This window comes from Nomascus leucogenys, chromosome 15 (genome assembly GCF_006542625.1).
Source record: "Nomascus leucogenys isolate Asia chromosome 15, Asia_NLE_v1, whole genome shotgun sequence".
Taxonomy (NCBI): domain Eukaryota; kingdom Metazoa; phylum Chordata; class Mammalia; order Primates; family Hylobatidae; genus Nomascus; species Nomascus leucogenys.
The window spans coordinates 62306693-62326725 of NC_044395.1; the positions used below are offsets into that span (position 1 = coordinate 62306693).

At 39.6% G+C, this 20033-nt stretch overlaps 1 protein-coding gene across 1 annotated transcript in view; it reads left to right on the top strand.

Annotated features, from left to right (window-relative positions):
• The first annotated feature begins 11495 nt into the window (after nt 1-11495).
• Nucleotides 11496-20033, top strand: part of PGM2L1 (phosphoglucomutase 2 like 1) — a 67811-nt gene continuing 59273 nt past the window's right edge. The window contains exon 1 of the mRNA XM_030828950.1: nt 11496-11957. Within this exon, the coding sequence (XP_030684810.1) occupies nt 11847-11957 (111 nt within the window). The 5' untranslated portion in view covers nt 11496-11846. The remainder of the gene's footprint in view (nt 11958-20033) is intronic.

A 20033-nucleotide genomic window follows, 5' to 3' on the forward strand; every position in this document is an offset into this window, starting at 1 on the left:
TGTCTTTTTATTATTGTGTTATAGGAATTCTATATATATTCTGGATACTACTTCTTTATCAGATACATATTTTGAAAACAATTTCTCCTAACCTATAGCTTACCAAATTAGGTTCTTAAGACTGTCTTTTGATAAGCAGAAGTTGTTAATTTTGAGGACAATTAATTTATCAATTTTATATTTTTGTGATTAATGCTTTCTCTATCCTAAGAAATCTTTACCTATTCCCAAGTTGCAAATATATTCTACTTGGTTTTCTTCTAGAAGCTGTATAGCTTTATTATTTTATTTTATTTTATTTTATTTATTTATTTTTTTAGAAACGAGATCTTACTCTGTCACCCAGGCTGGAGTACAGTGGCACAATCAATCATAGCTCACTGCAGCCTGAAACTCCTGGGCTCAAGCAATCCTCCTGCCTCAGCCTCCTGAGTAGCTAGGACTACAGGTGCACCACCAGGCCCAGCTAATATATATATATATATATTTTTAGATTTTTTTGTAGAGAGTGTCTTGCAATGTTGCCCAGGATGGTCTTGAACTCCTGGCCTCAAGTGATCCTCCTGCCTTGGCCTCCCAAAGTTCTAGGATTACCTGAGCCACTGAGCCCAGGCTAAAATTAATTTTTATATTTGGTGTAAGATAGAGGTTGAGGTTGATATTTTTCCAGATGTATATTCTGTTTTTCCAATATCATATGTTGAAGGAATTTTCCATTTATCATTGGCTTGCTTTGATACTTTTGTTGAAAATCAAATGAATGTGGGTCTATTTCTGCGCCCGCAGAAATAGTCTGTTCCATTGATCTATTTGTCTATCCTAATACTAATACTGCACACTGAATTGCTGCATATTTATAAGTCTTGAAGTCAGATGGTGTAAATTCTCCAACTTTATTCTGCCCCGAAAGGGCTTAAACTAACTTAGCAACTTATTAGATATTATTGCTCTATTATTAGATAATCATATCGATCTAATAGATATTACTAGATAGTATTATTAGGTGTATAGTTGTAGACCCTGGAATTCAAAAAGAAGAATATGCCTTCTTTGTTGTTTTTGTTACGCACTTCAGCAATATTTCTTCCATGTCAGCATGATAAAAGAGGTTTGTAGCAGACATTTGTAATATTGAGCTCTCAGCACATAAATATCCTTCTTGTTTTGTTCCCTTTGCCTAGCATGCCATATTCCTTTTTCCTGACTCCTATTTGTTCTTCAGTTCCAAGCTAAACTATAAAAATAAAACTATTTACATGTGCATAAAAAAACAAAATGTTTAGGAATACGCCAAAGACTTATAAGACCTCTGCACTGAAACCTACATTAACATTGCTGAGAAAAATTAAAAATCTTCTTAAATTAGAGAGACAGATCATTTTCATAGATTGGAAAACTCAGTATTCTAAAGATGTCAATTATTTCTAAATTGATCTAGGGAGTTAACATAATCTCAATCATAATCCTAGTGGGATTTTTTTCGGTAGAAATTAACAAGTTTATTCTAAAATTTATATGGAAACGCAAAGCACCTAGAAAACCCAAAGAATCTTGAAAAATAAGAACAAAGTTGGAGAACGCAGGTCACCTAAACTCAAGACTTACCAAGTTTAGCTATGATTTCTTAAGGATACCTTTTATGCCCCTCCCAGTCTGGATTAAGTGCCCCTCCTCTGTAATTCCATAGTATTATCTATGAAAAGCACTTATCAGTGCATTTCAATAATGTGTTATTTGTCTGTATTCCTTGTCCTGGGCTTCTTAAGGGCAGGAACAAGGCTTGTCTATCTTGTTTATCCTGAATCTGAAACACCTAGAAAGATGTAACACGACAGACATACAAGTATTTGCCACATTAAATTGAACTTAAATAATTTCCATAAAAGAGTTAATATTTTAAAAGAAAACTCATAAAGGTTCATCTTCTGCTTGAGAACTGCTTAATCAGGTGACCAAGGCTAGTTTATTGGACTTGGTCTTTAAAAATATTAATATTACCATGACGGAACTAAAAAGATTAAGATCATGCAATTTGATTCATAAGACATTAGTTCAACCCTTAGAAATCAAACCCTGTAAACATTTATAGTACATTGCTCAGCAGTTGTACTCTAAAGAATTTAGGTATGGAATACTGCAGAAAGCAAAAATGGCTTTATTCACAAAGGTGTTCGATGTTATTGCTATTTACATAGGAAAAATAGAGACAAGCTAAGAAACCTATAAATGAGAATAATTTTTTAAAAAATACCATGGTAGATCAACTTGACATAATATTTTACAGCCATAAGATGATTATCAAAATAGTATGGTGTTCCCAAAATGGCAGATGAGGTTATTTGTATTAACCTTCTTGTTAAAACTAAATAATAAAGCTCAGTTATTATTTTTAACCTTCTTTTAAATCACAAAGAAGAAATGACAAGTCAGTAAAAAATTACCAGGCCAAAAGTGAAAGGAAAATGTTATCCCAAAGATGTAACTGTGCAAGATGTGGCTTTTGCCCTGAGAGTATTTGCCAATCTTGAAAATTTTGAACCTTAATTTTAAAACTGTCACAGACAAGACAGAAAGCAAAGCCAAGGTCCGTGTAAGCTTGAGAGTCTAACAGGAGAAACTTCTCACAATATTGGAACCCCAAAGAGCTATGCAATCCAAGTAAACTATAAACTAGAAGAGAAATATTTTACAAAGAATTACAGCCAACATAGGGTCACCCAAGCACCAGATAATTTCAAGCCTTAAAGTAGTTGAAATACTAGGTATTTGGCAATTCCTCTCTAGAGAAAAGAACTTTCTCTATAAAGAGAAGCAAATGCAAATCCTCTCTACAGAACTTTCATTGCAAGTCTAAATTTATTCCCACAAATATTTTTTCAAATACAATGTCCATCTCACACACACACACACACACACACACATACACACACACGGTTCGCAAAGAAACCAGACTGCAGAGCAGGAGCTAGCAAAAACATTAGACAAGGGAAACAGACTAATAATGATTTTAGATTTCAAACAACGAGGCTGGCTATAGGTTTAAAAAGTGAAAGACAAGTTTGAAGATCTCTGTAGAGAATAGGAAACTATGAAAAGTACTGTAGTAAATTTACAAATGAATCTAAAATAATTCTAGAAATAGAAAATACAATAACCTTAATTAAAAACCCAGAAGTAAAGCTTCTGGATTGGTGGAACACATTGAGCTGCTAGGAGGGTGGTGTGCCCTAAGAAACCACGGAAGCTCCACGCCACCCATGCTCCCACACCTTGCCCTATGCACCTCTTCCACTTGGCCATTTCTGAGTTGGAGGAAAAGAGGGTCATGTGAAGATAGAGGCAGAAACTGGAGTTATGCAGCTAAAAGCTAAGGAACACTTGGAGCTATCAGAAACTGGAAGAGGCAAAGAAAGATTTTCCCCATAGGCTTCAAAGGAGTTTGGCCCTGCTGACACCTTAACGTTGAACTTCTGGCCTCCAGAGCTCCAAGATAATAAAACTCTGCTGATTTAAAGACAAACAACCCAAATATCAGATCCCTGCTCTAAATCAATGGCTCTCAGCTTTGGCTGCACATTGGAAACCCATGGGAAAGCTTAAAACAAAAACCAAGCACAAACAAAAAAATCCCACTGATGACCACGCTCCAACCCAGATCAGTTAAATCACAATCTTAGGGAGTGAAGCCCAGCAGTTGATTCCTTTAAAAGATGTGCATCCTGAGTTGGAAACCATTACTCTGGATCAGGAATGGGCAAGCTGTGGCCCATGGGACAAATCTGGCCTGCCACGGGCTTTTGTGAATAAAGTTTCATTGGAATATACACATGCACACAAACAAAACCAAGGGGTCAGTTTAGTCACTTATATGCTGCTGGAAAGAGAATTAGTAAACTGGAATAAAAGAAATAATAATGATTAGAGTATAAATTAATGAGATTAAAAAATAGAAAAGCAGTAGAGAAACTCAATGAAACCTAAAGTTGGTTCTTTGAAAGATTGACAAATGATAAAACTTTAGCTAAATTGACCAAGAAAAAGAGAGAAGACTCAAATTACTAAAATAAAAAATGAAAGAGGACATTACTACTCACCTTACAGAAATAAAAAGGATTATAAAGGAACACTGTAAACAATTGTATGACAACAAATTAGATAATTTAGATTAAATGGACACATTCCTACAAGGACACAAACTACTGAAATTGGCTATAGACAAATGGAGAGATCTATAACACATGAAGAGATTCAATTAATAATGAGAAAACTATCCACAAAGAAAAGTCCACGTCCAGATAGCTTTACTGCTGAATTCTACTAAACATTTAAGGAAGAATTAATGTCAGTTCTTCACAAACTCTTCCAAAAATTGAGGGAGAAGGAAACACTTCCAGACTAATTTTGTGAGACCAGTATTACTCTGATATCAAAACCAGACTAATATATCACAAAAAAGATAACTATAAACCAATATCTCTATTGAGTATGAACAAATAAATCCTCAACAAAATACTAGCAACTAAATCCAGAAACATATGAAAACAATGATACACCATGACCAAGTGGGATGCAAGTCTGGTTTAATTTCCCAAAATTAGTAATTAATTATATCATACAATTAAAAAACTCATATGATCATCTCAATACATATGGGAAAGCATTTGACAAAATCCAATACTCACAATAAATACACTCAACAAGCTAGAAACAGAAGGGAACTTCATCAATCTGATGAGAGCATCTACAAAAAACCCCACAGTTAACATATACTTAATGGTGGAAGATTGAATACTTTCCCCCTAAAATCAGGAACAAGACAAGAATGTCTGCTCTTGTCACTTCTATTCAACACTGTACTGAAGGTTCTAGCCAGAGCCAGTAGGCAAGAAAAAGAAGTCAAAGGCAACCAGATTGGAAAGGAAGAAATAAAACAATCTCTATTCACAGAGGACAAGCATTCGCAAGTCATATATCTGACCTATATCAGGGACATATATCCGGAAATATAAAGAACGTTTAAACTCAATAAGAGACAAATAACCAATCACAAGTGGACAAAATATATTAATTTCCTTCTCAAAGGAAGATACAGAAGTAGCCAATAAGAACATGAAAAGATACTCAACATCTTTAGTCATCAGGGAAATTCAAATCAAAACCACAACGAGATACCACTTCACACTCACTAAAATGGCTAGAATAAAAAAGTCGGATAATAACAAGCATTGGCAAATCTGTGGAAAAATTGGAAGCCTCGTACACTGCTGGAGGGAATGTAAAATGGTACAGTCACTTTGAAAAACAATCTGGCAGTTCTTTAAATGGTTAAACATAGAGTTACCATATGATCCAACAAATCCATCCTTAGGCGTATACTGACAAGAAATGAAAACTTTTTTTGTTGTTTTTTGAGATGGAGTCTCCCTCACTCTGTTGCCCAGGCTGGAGTGCAGTGATGCCATTTCGGCTCACTGCAACCTCTGCCTCCTGGGTTTGAGCCATTCTCCTGCTTCAGCCTCCCAAGTAGCTGGGCTTACAGGTGTGCTCCACCTGTAAATTTTGTATTTTTAGTAAAGACGGAGTTTCACCATTTTGGCCAGGCTGGTCTCTTACTCCTGACCTCAAGTTATCCTCCTGCCTTGTCCTCCCAAAGTGCTGGGATTACAGGCATGAGCCACCACGCCCGGCCAAAAACATTTTATACAAAAAATTATACAAGAATGTTTATAGAAGCATTATTCACAATAGTCAAAAGACAGAGATGACTCAAATGTCCACCAACGGACGGATCAACAAATATGGCATATGCATAAACTGGAATATATTATTCAGCTGTAAAAAAAAAAAAATGAAGTATATGCTACAACACAGATGAGCCCTGAAAACATGTTAAGTGAAAGAAACCACTCACAAAAAACCACATATGATATAATTCCCTTTAGATGAAATGTTCACAACAGGGTAATCCACAGAGACACAAAGTAGATTAGAGGTTGCTTAGGCCTGGGAGTGGGGAGATAGGGTGATAGGTGGCTGATGGCTAAAGGGTACGGGGTTTTTTTTGGAGGTGATGAACGTTTTAATTGACTATAGTGATGTTTGTACATATCTGTGAATGTAACAAAAACTATTGAATTGTATACTTTAAATGGTTGAACTAGGCAGGCTCTGGGCACACTGCCTATGAGTTAGCCCTGCTCTGCAAGGAGCAGTAAATAATAATAATAATAATAATAATAATAATAAATAAATAGGTGGTTGAATTGTATAGTATGTGATTTATATCTCAATGAAGTGTTAAAAAATGCAATGAGGCACCGACTCTCAGGTGCCAACCCTACACTTCACAAACCTAAGCGCAAAGGCTTCCTCACATTTTGTGCCTTGAGTTCTTTGCCTTTCTTCACTATATTCCTGGGTATGTTCTGCATCCATCCCCCCTTTCACAAAGATAACCATCTTTTTATTTGTTGTTCTTGTTGTATCCCCTTGCCTCAGAGGTTTTTATGTAAGAGGGCTAAAAGAAGAAAATTGCTTGTGAGATACTTCCTTTCTGGGCTCTCTCTTTTTAATAGAGTTCACTACAGTTTATGACAAATATGTTTGTTAGCAATAAGAAAATACTTCTCTTTTCAGAGCAATCACAGAGCAGAATGATAGGTTTTTGTCAAGATTTAAAGTTTTAAAGTAGGCAGGTAATGAGAGAGAGAGGCCCTGAGCTCTGCCTGGTGGTAGCATTTCAAGGAATGGGCAAGATTTTAGAGGGGATGGCTATGTGGCAAACCTAGACAGAGGCTTTGGGGTTCCTAGCCTCAACTAAGTTTCCTGGTAATTGCTTACAAATGGCATGCAGGGAGAAAGCTGTGAGACTTCCAGTGTCAGTGACCACTACGGCTCTGGACAATGCAGATGCCTGCAGAAACCTTAATGAACTCGAGCTACAGACCCTTCCTGTTTTCCAAGTGCCAGATAAGGCCTGGGTGGGGAGGAAAATTCCAGATATTATTGAAAATTCAAATTCTTGCTGCCCTAACAGAATGAGAATTCCGGTCTTTTAATTAAATTTTTTTTTTCTCTTTTTAGAGACAGGGTCCTGTTCTGTTGCCCAGGCTGGAATGCAGTGGCACAGTCAAGGCTCACTGCAGCCTGGAACTTCTGGCCTCAAGGGATTCTCCTGCCTCACCCTCCCAAGTAGCTAGGACTACAGACATGAGCCACCATGCCCAGCTAACTAAAAAAAAATTTTTTTTGTTGTCGTTTTGTAGACATGGTCTTGCCATGTTGCCCAGGCTGGTGTCAAACTCCTGGGATAAAGTGATCCCCCTACCTCGGCCTCCCAAAATGCTGGGATTAGAGGTATGAGCCACTACACTTGGCTAGATTTTTTGTTGATAATGAAGAAATGTGTATTTCTTATACAGTGGAGGTTTTTCTTTTAAACTTTTTTATTTTGAAATAATTTCACAGCTGGGTGTGGTGGCTCATACCTGTAATCCCAGCACTTTAGGAGGCTGAAGCAGGAGGATTGCTCGAGCCCAGGAACACAAGACCAGCCTGGGCAACATGGCAAGACCCTGCCTCTAGAAATAGTTAAAAAATTAGCCAGGTATGGTGGCAGGCACCTGTGGTCCCAGCTACTCAGGAGGCTGAGGTGGGAGGATGATTTGAACCCAGGAGGTCAAGGCTGCAGCGAGCCATGATCGTGCCACCTCACTCCAGCCTGGGCAACAGAGCAGGATCCAGTCTCAAAAAAAAAGAAAGAAAGAAAAGAAAAAATAATGTCAAAGTTACAAAAATAAATAGTGCAAACAACGCCCACATATATGTATTTCATATATATGTATTTTTTTTTTGAGACAGATTTTGCTCTTGTCACCCAGGCTGGAGTGTAATGTGTGATCTTGGCTCACTGCAACCTCCACCTCCCAGGTTCAAGCGTTTCTCCTGCCTCAGCCTCCCAAGTAGCTGGGATTACAGGCGCCTGCCACCATGCCTGGCTAATTTTTGTATTTTTAGTAGTGACAGGGTTTCACTATGTTGGCCAAGCTGGTCTTGAACTCCTGACCTCAGGTGATCCACTCGCCTCAGCCTCCCAAAGTGCTGGGATTACAGACGTGAGCCATTCATATATTCTTTACCCAGCCATTCATATATTCTTTACCCAGATCCACCCACTATTAACATTTTCCTCCATTTGCTTTGTCCTTTGCTATTCATTTAACTATGTAATATATATGTTTGTATATATACATAATAATAAATATTTGTATAGACATGCACGTGGTATTTTTCTAAATCATTGGAGGGCAAGTTATATATATTATGATTCTAAAATATTAGGTCCATTATATGTAATATTTGTAACATATTATATTATATATACGTAGTAAATATAATACAGTCATGTGCTACATAAAGATGTTTCAGTAAAAGAACAGCATATACAATGGTGGTCCCATAACATTATAATGGGGCTGAAAAATTCCTATGACTGAGTGATGTCTTGATGATCCTGACCCAGTGTAGGCCTAGGCTAATGTGTACGGTGCTTATAAAGTCTACAGTAGTGTACAGTAGTGTCCTAGACCTTCCCATTCACTCACCACTCACTGACTGACTCAGAGCTGCTTTCAGTCCTGCAAGCTCCATTCATGGTAAGTGCACTATACAGGTGTGCCATTTTATATTTTTTATATCATAATTTTTACACCAAAAGTTGTACCTTTTCTATATTGAGATATGTTTAGATATCCAAATGCTTACAATTGTGTTACAGACCCCTACGGTATTCAGTACAGCAACATACTGTACAGGTTTGTAGCCTGGGAGCAATAAGCTATACCATATAGCCTAGGTGGGTAGTGGGCTATACCATCTAGGTTTGTATACTCTGTGATGTTAAGATGACAGAATCACCTAATGATGCATTTCTCAGAACATATCCCTGTCATTAAGCAATGTATGACTGTATACGGGGACCAAGAAGGATATTCTTTTTCATAACCACAATTAATGTTGCCAGGCTTAGCAAATAAAAATGCCGGATGCCGTGGGCAAATTCCAACAGAAATGAAAGCTCTGAGCTTTCCCAGACTAGGGGAACTACTACACTTCCTCTGCTGAACACACTTAGACACTGTTGTTGGATTTGATGAGTTCTAGGTCTCCTTGGTTACCCTCCAACGTCCAAACAATAAACCTAATCCGCTGGGCAAGATTTCTGGTAACCAGTAAATGTCTGCTATGATCTTGCTGATAAAAGTGAAGGTTAGTTGACTCTTTTTTTCCATCTCTTGAAAGCTCTGTTGATTTGGTAGTGTTTCTCAGAAATGAACTGAGTAAGAATTGTCTTGTAAAAAACACTGTTTAACAAATTTAAATATAAATCATCATTGGATCTTGTTAAAATGTAGATTCTGATGCAGCAGAACTGGACCGGGCTATGAAATTTTGTATTTCTTAATAAGCTTCCAGAGGACATCAGCACAGTGGTCCTCCTAATCACACTTTGAATTATGACAGTCAATAGATATTTCAAATACGCAGGTACCTAGGCCCTATGCCAATGTATTGATTCAGAATCTCTGGAGGCAGTGTCCAGGAATATTAATTTAAACAAACTCCTAGGGAGATATGAGAACCACTGGTCTATGGTTTTGAAATATCCTCTATCTTATTCTCAACTTGTTTATTTTGTTTCTGAAAGCCCAGTGCATGTCCCTCCTGCTTGATGCTTTTTTCATTGACCACCTCAGATGTAAATTCATTAACAGTTGTTGGCAGCACTTGCTATTTATCATGGGCTTTCTTTTCTTACATATATCCTGTCTCCTCAGATGTTATTTCTCAAAATGAACAATTATATAGATTCTTGTAGCCTCAGCTCCTACCATAATGCTTAGCAGAGAGTAAATGTTTAATATGTACCATGGATAATAATGGTGATGGTACTGGAAGATGAATTTCTCTCCAGGACACGTGACTGTTTCCCAGGCCTTGTGTGATTAAAAGAACGAGATTCCTGCTGACTCCACAAAAGAAACAATCGCTTAGCAAAAACTGCAACTTCCAACTATGGCGTGTTTTTCAGAAACTGGTACCACAATCCTTTTGTACCTTGGTAGTTTGGATTTTATTATGGTAAATGGCACTTTAAAGGAAATGAAGTAATACTTTGAACTTATTATGTCTTTTATCTGTGAACCTCAAAGCAGCCTAATGCCATTTATTAAGTTACCATACAGCCATGATGTAAATATTATCATACCCTCCTTACAAAAAAGCTGACTAGGGAAAGAGTTGTAATATACTTGGCCAAAATCATAGCCATTCTAAGAAGGCCAAACCAAGAAACGGAGGAGTAGCTAGGTGGCTGACAGGTCAGCACTTCTCAGCATTTCCCAGACCTCAACTTAGGTGAGCATTCCATAGGAGAGACGGCTAAGAAGTAACAGAAGACTATTTCAATTTGGGTGAACCAATTTCCTCTTCCTCCGTATTCCATTACCATTGCTCTTGGTATCTTGTGATGCTTATACATTCTTATATTAAGGTTAAATGCCGACCCATCTTCCCTCAACAACTTCCTCATCTATTTTCCAGTAATCTTGTTCTCCCTACCTCCTAGTTTACTATAGCAGCAGAGCTATTAGGTTGGTACAAAAGTCATTGCCGTTTTTGCCATTACTTTTAATGCCATTATTTTTAACGCCATTATTTTTAACGGCAAAAACCGCGATTATTTTTGCACGGACCTAATAAAATAACTGCCAGCTGAGGGGATCTGAAATGAGATTGGAACCCTAGTTTGACCCCTCACGAACTCGGCCTCTTAGGAGAGGTGTCTCAGGGAGTCAGTTTCTTCTTTGTGTGTGAAACGGGAAAGGACTACGCCCCTCTACTTTACTGAGGGATAGAAGCGATAGAACGCGATTCGTAAACTGCACATCACTAAACGGATACCACTTTGTCCCCTTACTCTGTCATTCCTTGTTTAATTTAATGCCAGGGCCACACAGCGCAGCATAACTAATAGGGATAGGGCGTGTCCGTAAGGAACTACCTCGAGGTAGATCTTTTTCGAGGAAAAGGAGGGCGCGAAGCTGCTGGGAGTCGTAGTCTCGGCGGCAGTCTCCGCTGAGCTCAGACAAAGGAAAGAACTACAACTCCCGTGAGGCAGTGCGCGGACAGCTTGCGCAGCCCCTTCTCCCCCAAGCGGCGCGTGCCCCCAAGAGAAAGTGGGGGCCTGCGCGCGCGCTGGGGACCTGCAGGGCAAGCGCAAAGGCAGCTTGCTAGTGGTAGCCGTGAGAGCAGATCGAGGAAAGGAGACCCTTGGCAAATTAAAAAATAAAAACAACCGTGCACTACTACCTCAGCACCCGGACGGGCTGTAAACCCGCCCTACATCGGAGGCGTGGAGAGCGCGCTCCCGGGCTCCAGTCTAGAGCTTCGGGGACTTAAATCAGCAGAGGCGGGAAGGGGCGGGGCCTAAGGCGCGGGGCGGGGCCGCAGGCGGTGCGGGCGGCGGCGGCGGCGGCGGCGGCGGCGGCGGCGGCGGGGCCAGGACCCAGACATCTGGGACTGTTGTTGTTCTCTCGCGGCGCGACCGCCTCAGTCACTTCGCCCAGAGACCCGGACCTGGTCCGCTGGGGAGCAGGCGGCCATAAACCCCCTCTCTCCCGGTTCCCTGACGCCGCGGCGGGAGCTGTTACAAACACCCTGCGGTTGGTCTCCGATGCCCTTCAGTGAGGTGGGGACGCCTGGACCCTGGTGAGCGAACCCCAAGCCACCCCCACCCCAACTCAGTGTCTTCGCCGGCCCCCGGCCCGTACACCTGTCTGGTCGCCATGGCTGAAAACATAGAGGGGGATCTGAACTCCAACCTGCTTCACGACCCCTACCACACCGGGGACCCTCAGCTGGACAAGGCCATTGGGCAGTGGCTCCGCTGGGATAAGGTGGGTACCTGGTCAGCCCGGCAAACGCCGTCGCCTCCCCCACACAGTCTGCTCTTTCCTCTGCCCACCCAGCGCCCCGCGGGCTGCAGAGGAGATGGCTCGGGACACCGAGCGGGGGGCAGCGGAGCAGGGCGTTGCCACCCACCTATGCGTGGGGTTCCTCCCTCGGACTGCCAGAGCCGGGCGGCAACATTTGCATCGCTTCCTTCTGCAGTGCTCTCAATTGTAACCTCCCTTCCTCTTCTTTATACCCTCCTTCCCTTCAAGTGCTGTCTTCCCTCTTTCTTCCAAAAAAAAAAAAAAAAAAAAATCATCATTGTAAGTTATACCCTAAACAACGATTTCCTTTCCCTTTTTCTCCCTTGACTTCCTTCTCCACATACCTAAAAGTGGTTTCTGGCACCCTTACTGGGCGTTTCTAACCGCTATCCGCTTTAGTTCTGGTCTGGTGTGTTTCCTCCTTCTGTCGCTAGGTAGTCGCTGGTCTTTTATCACTCCCTGGTATTATCTAGTATCACCTTTTGCTCTTGGGAAAGGCAAGGCGCTTACCTCTTCTTTCTCCTGCTGGCAGCTATTTTCCGGAATTAATCTGTTCAAGGAATCGTGTTTTCCAGGTTTCCTATGGTACTCTTAATACAGGGTTGTTTTTGCCTTAACCATTACTTCTCTACCAACACCTCCCCACCCACCCTCCGCCCCCACCTCCATGTTGTTGTGGTAATTAAACCTTGTGCGGGCATCTGGGATGGATTTGTGACAATCAGAATTAAAATGCAGCTATCTTACTTGTAAAAGAGGTCCCTGGTGGCTCCAACAGAGGAAGATAATCCAAGCTTTTGCTTTGTCAAGTGCATAAAATACCTTTGTTGAAGTAGAGAAGGCAGCACATTTAAAATGGAATTAATGACACTGAATTAAGGAATTTGTATGGTAGTATGTGACATCATGTACAGATGAATTTCCTTAAGGCTTCTCTTTCTGAAAGTTTTGTTTTTACTTTATTCATTCATTCATTCAGCAAAAAAAAATATTGAATGCTGAGTGCGTGTTTTAGGTCTTGTTAGACCCAGGAAATACTTGTGAGGAAAATAGAAAGGGTTCCTGCCCTCAACAAGCCTCAGTTAGCAGATGAGGAAGACCAACAAATAAGCAACTACAATGAGGTATTTGATGTTAATTGGTCATATGTATATTGGACGAATAATTCTCCCTCTACAGTCTAAACTAATGCTTCTCAAACCTTAATGTGCTTACAGATCACCTGGGGATCTTGAAATACAGATTCTGATTCAGGAGGCCTGGGGTGGGGCCTTGGATTCTGCCTAAGAATGAATTTCCGGCCGGGCGCTGTGGCTCACGCCTGTAATTCCAGCACTTTGGGAGGCCGAGGCGGGTGGATCACGAGGTCAGGAGATCGAGATCATCCTGGCTAACACGGTGAAACCCCGTCTCTACTAAAAATACAAAAAATTAGCCGGGCGCGGTGGCGGGCGCCTGTTGTCCCGGCTATTCAGGAGGCTGAGGTAGGAGAATGGCGTGAACCCGTGAGGCGGAGCTTGCAGTGAGTGGAGATCGCGCCACTGCACTCCAGCCTGGGTGACAGAGCCAGACTCCTTCTCAAAAATAAAAAAAAAAGAATTTCCAGGTGATACTAATGCTGCTGGTCTGTGGACCACACTTGGAGTAGCAAGACTTTTTGTTCTCTTTAGGTGCCAGTTTTAACTATGCTTTTCCTGATGAGCCTCCTGATTGATTTTTTTTTTTTTTTAACAGGGTCTCACCGTATTGTCCAGGCTGGAGTGCAGTGGCGCGATCTCCGCTCACTGCACTCACTGCAGCCTTGAACTCCTGGGCTCAAGTGATCTTTCTGCCTTAGCCTGCCGAGTAGCTGGGACTACAGGCACATGCCACCACGCCCAGCTAATTAAAAAAAAATTTTTTTTTTTTTTTTTAGAAATGGGGTCTCACTATGTTGCCCAGGCTTGTCTTGAACTCTGGGCCTCAAGGGATTCTCCCACCTCAGCTTCCTAAAGTGTTGGGATTATAGGCATGAACCACCACACCCGGCCCCTGAATTATTTTTAAAAGATTGTTTGAATGAATTTACATTTATTGATTGTCCATTCTATGCCTATATATTGTTGGGATATACTGAAATATTAAAGAAACCTGTAAAATGCACATAAAATAATAATGCTAGAGTAGTTTTGGTGGCAATTAAATGGTTTGTAGGCAGTCAGTTCTTACAGTTCAAAAGTAGGAGTAAATGGTGGACTGAGATGCTCAAGGAAGACTTCATTAGAAGATAAGATACATATAAAAAGAATGAAGAGAGGTCAGGCACGGTGGCTCACGCTTGTAATGCTAGCACTCTGGGAGGCCAAGGTGGGCAGATCACCTGAGGTCAGGAGTTCGAGACCAGCCTGGCCAACATAGTGAAACCCCGTCTCTACTAAAAATACGAAAAAAAAAAAAAAAAAAAAAAGCCAGGCGAGGTGGCACGTGCCTGTAGTCCCAGCTACTCGAAGGCTGAGGCCAGAGAATCACTTGAACCTGGGAGGCGGAGGTTGCAGTGAGCTGAGATCATTCCACTGCCCTCCAGCCTGGATGACAGAGTGAGACTCCATCTCAAAAATAAATAAAACAAAACAAAATAAAAATAATGAAGATAAAACTTCATTGAAAGTGGAAGATAAATCCTTAATTTGTATTTAAAGTGCCTCTGAATATAAGGCATTAGCTGAAACCTGTGAGAGATAGAAAGATGAAATAGATATGGATCATATCTTTAAAGAAAATAGAAGGGAAGAAAAAGCATAAATAATAGGAGCAAGTAATAAGTATCCTTAACAGAGGAATAGATTAAGTAATTTGTTAATTATTTAATAAATATAATAAATTTCTTCATTGATCCTCTCTTAATAGGAGAGAATACATTTAATGGAGAAATTGTATCTACTGTAGATTGATACTATAGGTCAGCTAGGCTGTCTCAGGGCACTGAAATTTAGAGGGCAGAAATGTAAAATAAGATCAGACTCATGGCATTTCTTACATTATATATTGATGGCATGTGTAATCTTTTAACATAGAGAAACTGAGTTTAACACCTGATGAATACCTATTTAATTAAAAAAGGAACCAAATGCCACCAATTCTTCATGACTCAGATGAGGCATATAATAAGTTATAAATTGATTAGAGGTCAATTTGCTACTTGCATTGATCACTAAAATTACTAATCTTAGTCTTGGTGTATTTGAAAAGTCTTTATGAAAAAACTGTTATTTGTGCTTGAACTTTCAGACTTAGTTAAAATTAGACTTGCTAACATAAGGAGAACTATGACAAGCATAGAGAGAAATTTTAATGTGTGTATTAAGAACTTTTATTTCTGCTGTTGCTCAGGTTACATAGAAAACTTCGGAAGGATGTGTAAAGACCAGGTCATAGAAGGGTTTTAGTATGTCTTGAAGGGCTTAAATACACACAGATGTGTATGTAAATGTTAAAAAGAAAACAACGCACAAGACAGGTGTTTATTGGGGCAGTTTGGGGTACTCCATGTAGTTTCTATGGGGTGGCTTTCTGTTGGTAAATTTCCAAGTCCAGTATGTGACCTTCCATTCCTGAGCCTTCAGCCTAATTTGTTAGCCTACCTTGTCTCAGGATGGACTCACTGTGCCCAGTGCCACAGAAACTGATGTCTGAATTCAGAATGTTTTATGAATGTATGGTACAGATGTAATAGCTAAGTAGATTTGTTTCTATTCAGGGCATTTTCTAGATGCACCATAGGAGAAGTCAAAAGAAGATTTTTGGTGGTCATGAAATCAAATCACAGGGAGTCAGATATATGACATAAACATTTAACAGCATCAACCTGTAATAAGTAAATGCACACATCTCCACAATGGGACTATCCTACCACTAGAACCCAGCAAGTCCTAGATCAAGACATTTGTCCTCCAGGCAGCGAACAGATGACTCTACTACCAGTGCTCTCTCCTTCTATGCTCTAGGGCTAAGTCACTCACCTCCTTCCTAGTTCTTTTTTTCAATGCTTTCATACATTCTGTCAAATTATAGACCAGTTTTGCTGGCCCAGAAGCAGGTTCTCTCAATGTAATATGTCCTGTTCTTTATCCATTGTCAATTTTCTTTTTACAAGCAGTCCTATATGTAAGATGTTAGGCACTGGCAAAGTGGATGGGTCAGTGGCTGGATGGGGAATAGAGCTGGGACACAGGGCAGAGCTGCTCAGCCTGCTATAGCAGCTGTCACAAAGGTGTTGAACTTCCTATATATTGACAAAGATGTGGAAGCAGGAATTGGCCATGGCATTTTAAGAAATAGGAAGTAGAGCACTGTGGTCTCAGAATGTAGATCTGTGTTGAGAGAGTATCATGTAAAGTTCAAGGTAGCATAGGCTTATAAAAAGCCTGAAAATGGAAACAAAATACTTCAATCTAAGCCAGTGATTCAAACATTAGTCTAACGGTAGAAGGTTTTTTTCAATGTCACTCGCATGATTTTCTGTGTTTCCTAATGTAGCCCAGATAGAAAATGTGGTGAGCAAATTTCCTTTTAAGTCATCATTATGCGATGGGAAATACACCCATGACATACCTCTACAAAGGTGGTCTACTCCAGGGTCATTGCGTAGAGACCCAAAGAAATTGTGGACATTGTCCAGTTGGGGAGCTTAGATGGGAGCTTGGATCTGCCACCTAGTTCAATTCAATTTTTATAATACTAGTTTATATAACATTTTTTGTTCACGTTTTTCTAATACTGAATTTGGCATTTAATCAATGAAGAGTACACAGTATACACATACGGCTTTATTACTTTTGGGAAGTGCTAGTCCTTATTCCTTGAATTTATTTCTGTAGTGTTTCAACTTTGGTAAAATGCTCTAAGTCTCATTTGCTATTCATAGCAACAGTGTGTTAGGCAGGTAGTAGTTATCCCCATTTTTACAAGTAAAGAAACTGAAGCTCATAAAAGAAAAGTTACTTGCTCAAGGAGATATGGCTTTTAAGTGGAAAAATTGGGACTCAAACCTAGGTCATCTGACTTTTACTCTATTCTTATCACTATGGTAGACTCCATAAACCAAATGTTTAATAAATGTTAGTGACAACATAAACTAAGTTTCAAGGCCCTCATTAAAACCATTTTATTGGCTTTTATAAAGCTGGAGTAGGATGTAATATTATGCAGAATAAATTGCCATGGATTTTTTTTTTTAAGAGCTGAACAGTTGCTTTGGTCTCCTTGGCAACACAGTATTCTCCTTCTGTCCAAGAAATTTGGTACATATAAATGAATATTTGAATTTTTCTTTTTAGAATTCAAATTCATTTTTTTCTTTTTACTTCCAAATTTCTTACATTTTCTCCTATTTTCATCATTTTATTTGCAATTTATTTTTTTGAAGAAATACATGCTTATGATTTTAAAAAATAGTACAGAAGAGATTATAATGGAAAACAATGATCCTAACTGCCTCTTCTTTTCCTCAGTTTGCTCCTTATAAGTCATTTTAAGTTTCTTTTTAGTTATTTTTGTGGTTACCATGAAAAGACTAAGTAATATACTAGAACCATTATTTCTTGATGTATTTTAAAGCTTTAGATATTATCTGTCAAATATATCCCTATGCTATAAAAAATGGGAATTCACTCACTATTCTCTATGTCTCCTAAATTTTGATAGTTATGCTATTAGCATTAGTCATTTCGAAAGTTTAAACAATATAATTAATGCTAGCAAAGTTTGCAGGACAATAAGTGCAACTAACAAACAGGGCTTCCAACTGGCCATTCTATTTAAGAGGAGACTGGCAGAAAACATTGTATACATAAAAACAGAGAAAACCCATACCAGCTTATATAAGGTATCTAACGTAGTCAAATACACAGAAACAGAAAACAGAATGTTGGGTACCAGCGGCTAAAAATCTATTGATGTTAGCAACTAACTAATGATCAAACTATAAAAAGGAAATAAGCTGCATGAAAAATAAGTAAAGCAATGGATACAGGAAAAAAACTGAGTTAAGTCAGGGAACACAAGAACTTTATGTTTTTTAATTAAATAAGACAATTATTCCATCAAATAAGGAAACACGCTATGAAAAAGGAACAGGAAACAATAATGAGCTCTTGGAAATTAAGAAAAAAAGTTACACCCCACCCCTGCCAAATGCAATAGAAAATATAGAAGTTAAAGTTGAGGAAACAGCAAAAGGAAATAGGAAATATGAGGAAGTTGACATGGAGTAACTTCCCCAGATATCCAATGTAAAGAAATCCTAGATGACAATAGTGTACTGATCCACACTGGGGTTCCAAAAATATGTCTTGAAAAAGAATTCAGCATCTATGCCATAAATGTAAAAAGCTGGAAGATGTTAGTAATATGGTGAAGATGGCGTGTTGTTTCCAGTCAACAACATTAAAAAAAAGGAACAGAAAAGAAAAAGCAGTTACCCAAGGAAGGGAGGGAGGGAGGGAGGAGGAAGACAGGAAGAAAGTAGGAAGGGAGGGAGGGAAGGAAAGAATGAAGGACCCAAATAAGCAAGGAAAGACAAAGCTGAGTAAGTTAAGTTATGGTCTAAAAATGAAGCCAACTAGAATGGGGCATCATTTTGAACAATTAATTGATGGATCTTAAGGAAAGAAAAACAGCTGTCCAGGACTTTTTCATCTTGCTAAACTGAATTTCTATACCCATTAAATAACTCCTCATTTCTTCGTCCCCTAAGCATCTAGCACCCACCATTCTGCTTTCTGTTTCTATGAATTTGACTAATCTAGGTACCTCATATAAGTGGCATCATACAATATTTGTCTTTCTATGACTAGCTTATTTCTCTTAGCATAATGTCCTCATGGTTCATCCATGTTGAAGACAAGATTTCATTTTGATTGTAGAACAAAATGTACACGTTATCAAGTTGTTTTGGGTTTGGGCTTATTGCGCTTTGTTTCATGCTACTTTTTGTACGTGGAAATTGCATCTACTCCTCAGTACCCACTGACCCCTTCCTCCAGTTCTTTTTACACTGTAGGTTTAGTCCGTTTGTTCCTTTACTATCACTGTAATAAGTTCTCAGGGAGGGGAGCCAAGTGTTTAAGTCTTTGATCTTGAACCAAAAGTCTTTATACTTTTATTTCTTCAAATTAAAAATGTACTTGAAACTGAAAACAGCTAAGATGTCCTTCAATAGGTGAATGAATAAGCAAACTGTTGCATATCAAATATTATTCAGTGATTAAAACAAATCAGCTGTCAAGCCACAAAAAGAGATGAGCTATCAAGGTGTGAAAAGATGGAGAAAACTTAAATGTAGATTGCTTACTAAAAGAAGATGGTGTGGAAAAACTACACAGTGTAGTAATTTTTCCATAGATATATTTGAAAAGGAGTGATTCATATTTGAAAGCCCTTCCTGTTTCACCTGACAGTTTTCAAAATAGGTAGTCTAGCACTTCTGTTTGTTATTTGGGGGACTTCTTTGCCCTGTTTTTTTTTTTTTTTCTTTCATAAAAGCTGTTTGTTTAGTTCCTTCAAGTTTTCCTTTTTTTTTTTTTTGAGACGGAGTCTCGCTCTGTCGCCCATGCTTGGAGTGCAGTGGCGCAATCTCGGCTCACTGCAAGCTCCGCCTCCCGGGTTCACGCCATTCTCCTGCCTCAGCTTCCCGAGTAGCTGGGACTACAGGCGCCCGCCACCACGCACGGCTAAATTTTTTTTTTGTATTTTTAGTAGGGACGGGGTTTCACCGTGTTAGCCAGGATGGTTTCGATCTCCTGACCTCGTTATCCACCCGCCTCTGCCTCACAAAGTGCTGGGATTACGGGCGTGAGCCACCGCGCCTGGCCAGTTCCTTCAAGTTTTCTACAAGGCCATTAGAAAACCTATTCGGATATGTCTTTGATCTAAAATTATTTTCCCGGCTTGGCCAACATGGCGAAACCCCATCTCTGTTAAAAATACAAAAAATCAGCCGGGCGTGGTGGCACTTGCCTGTAATCCCAGCTACCCAGGAGGCTGAGGCAGGAGAGTCAC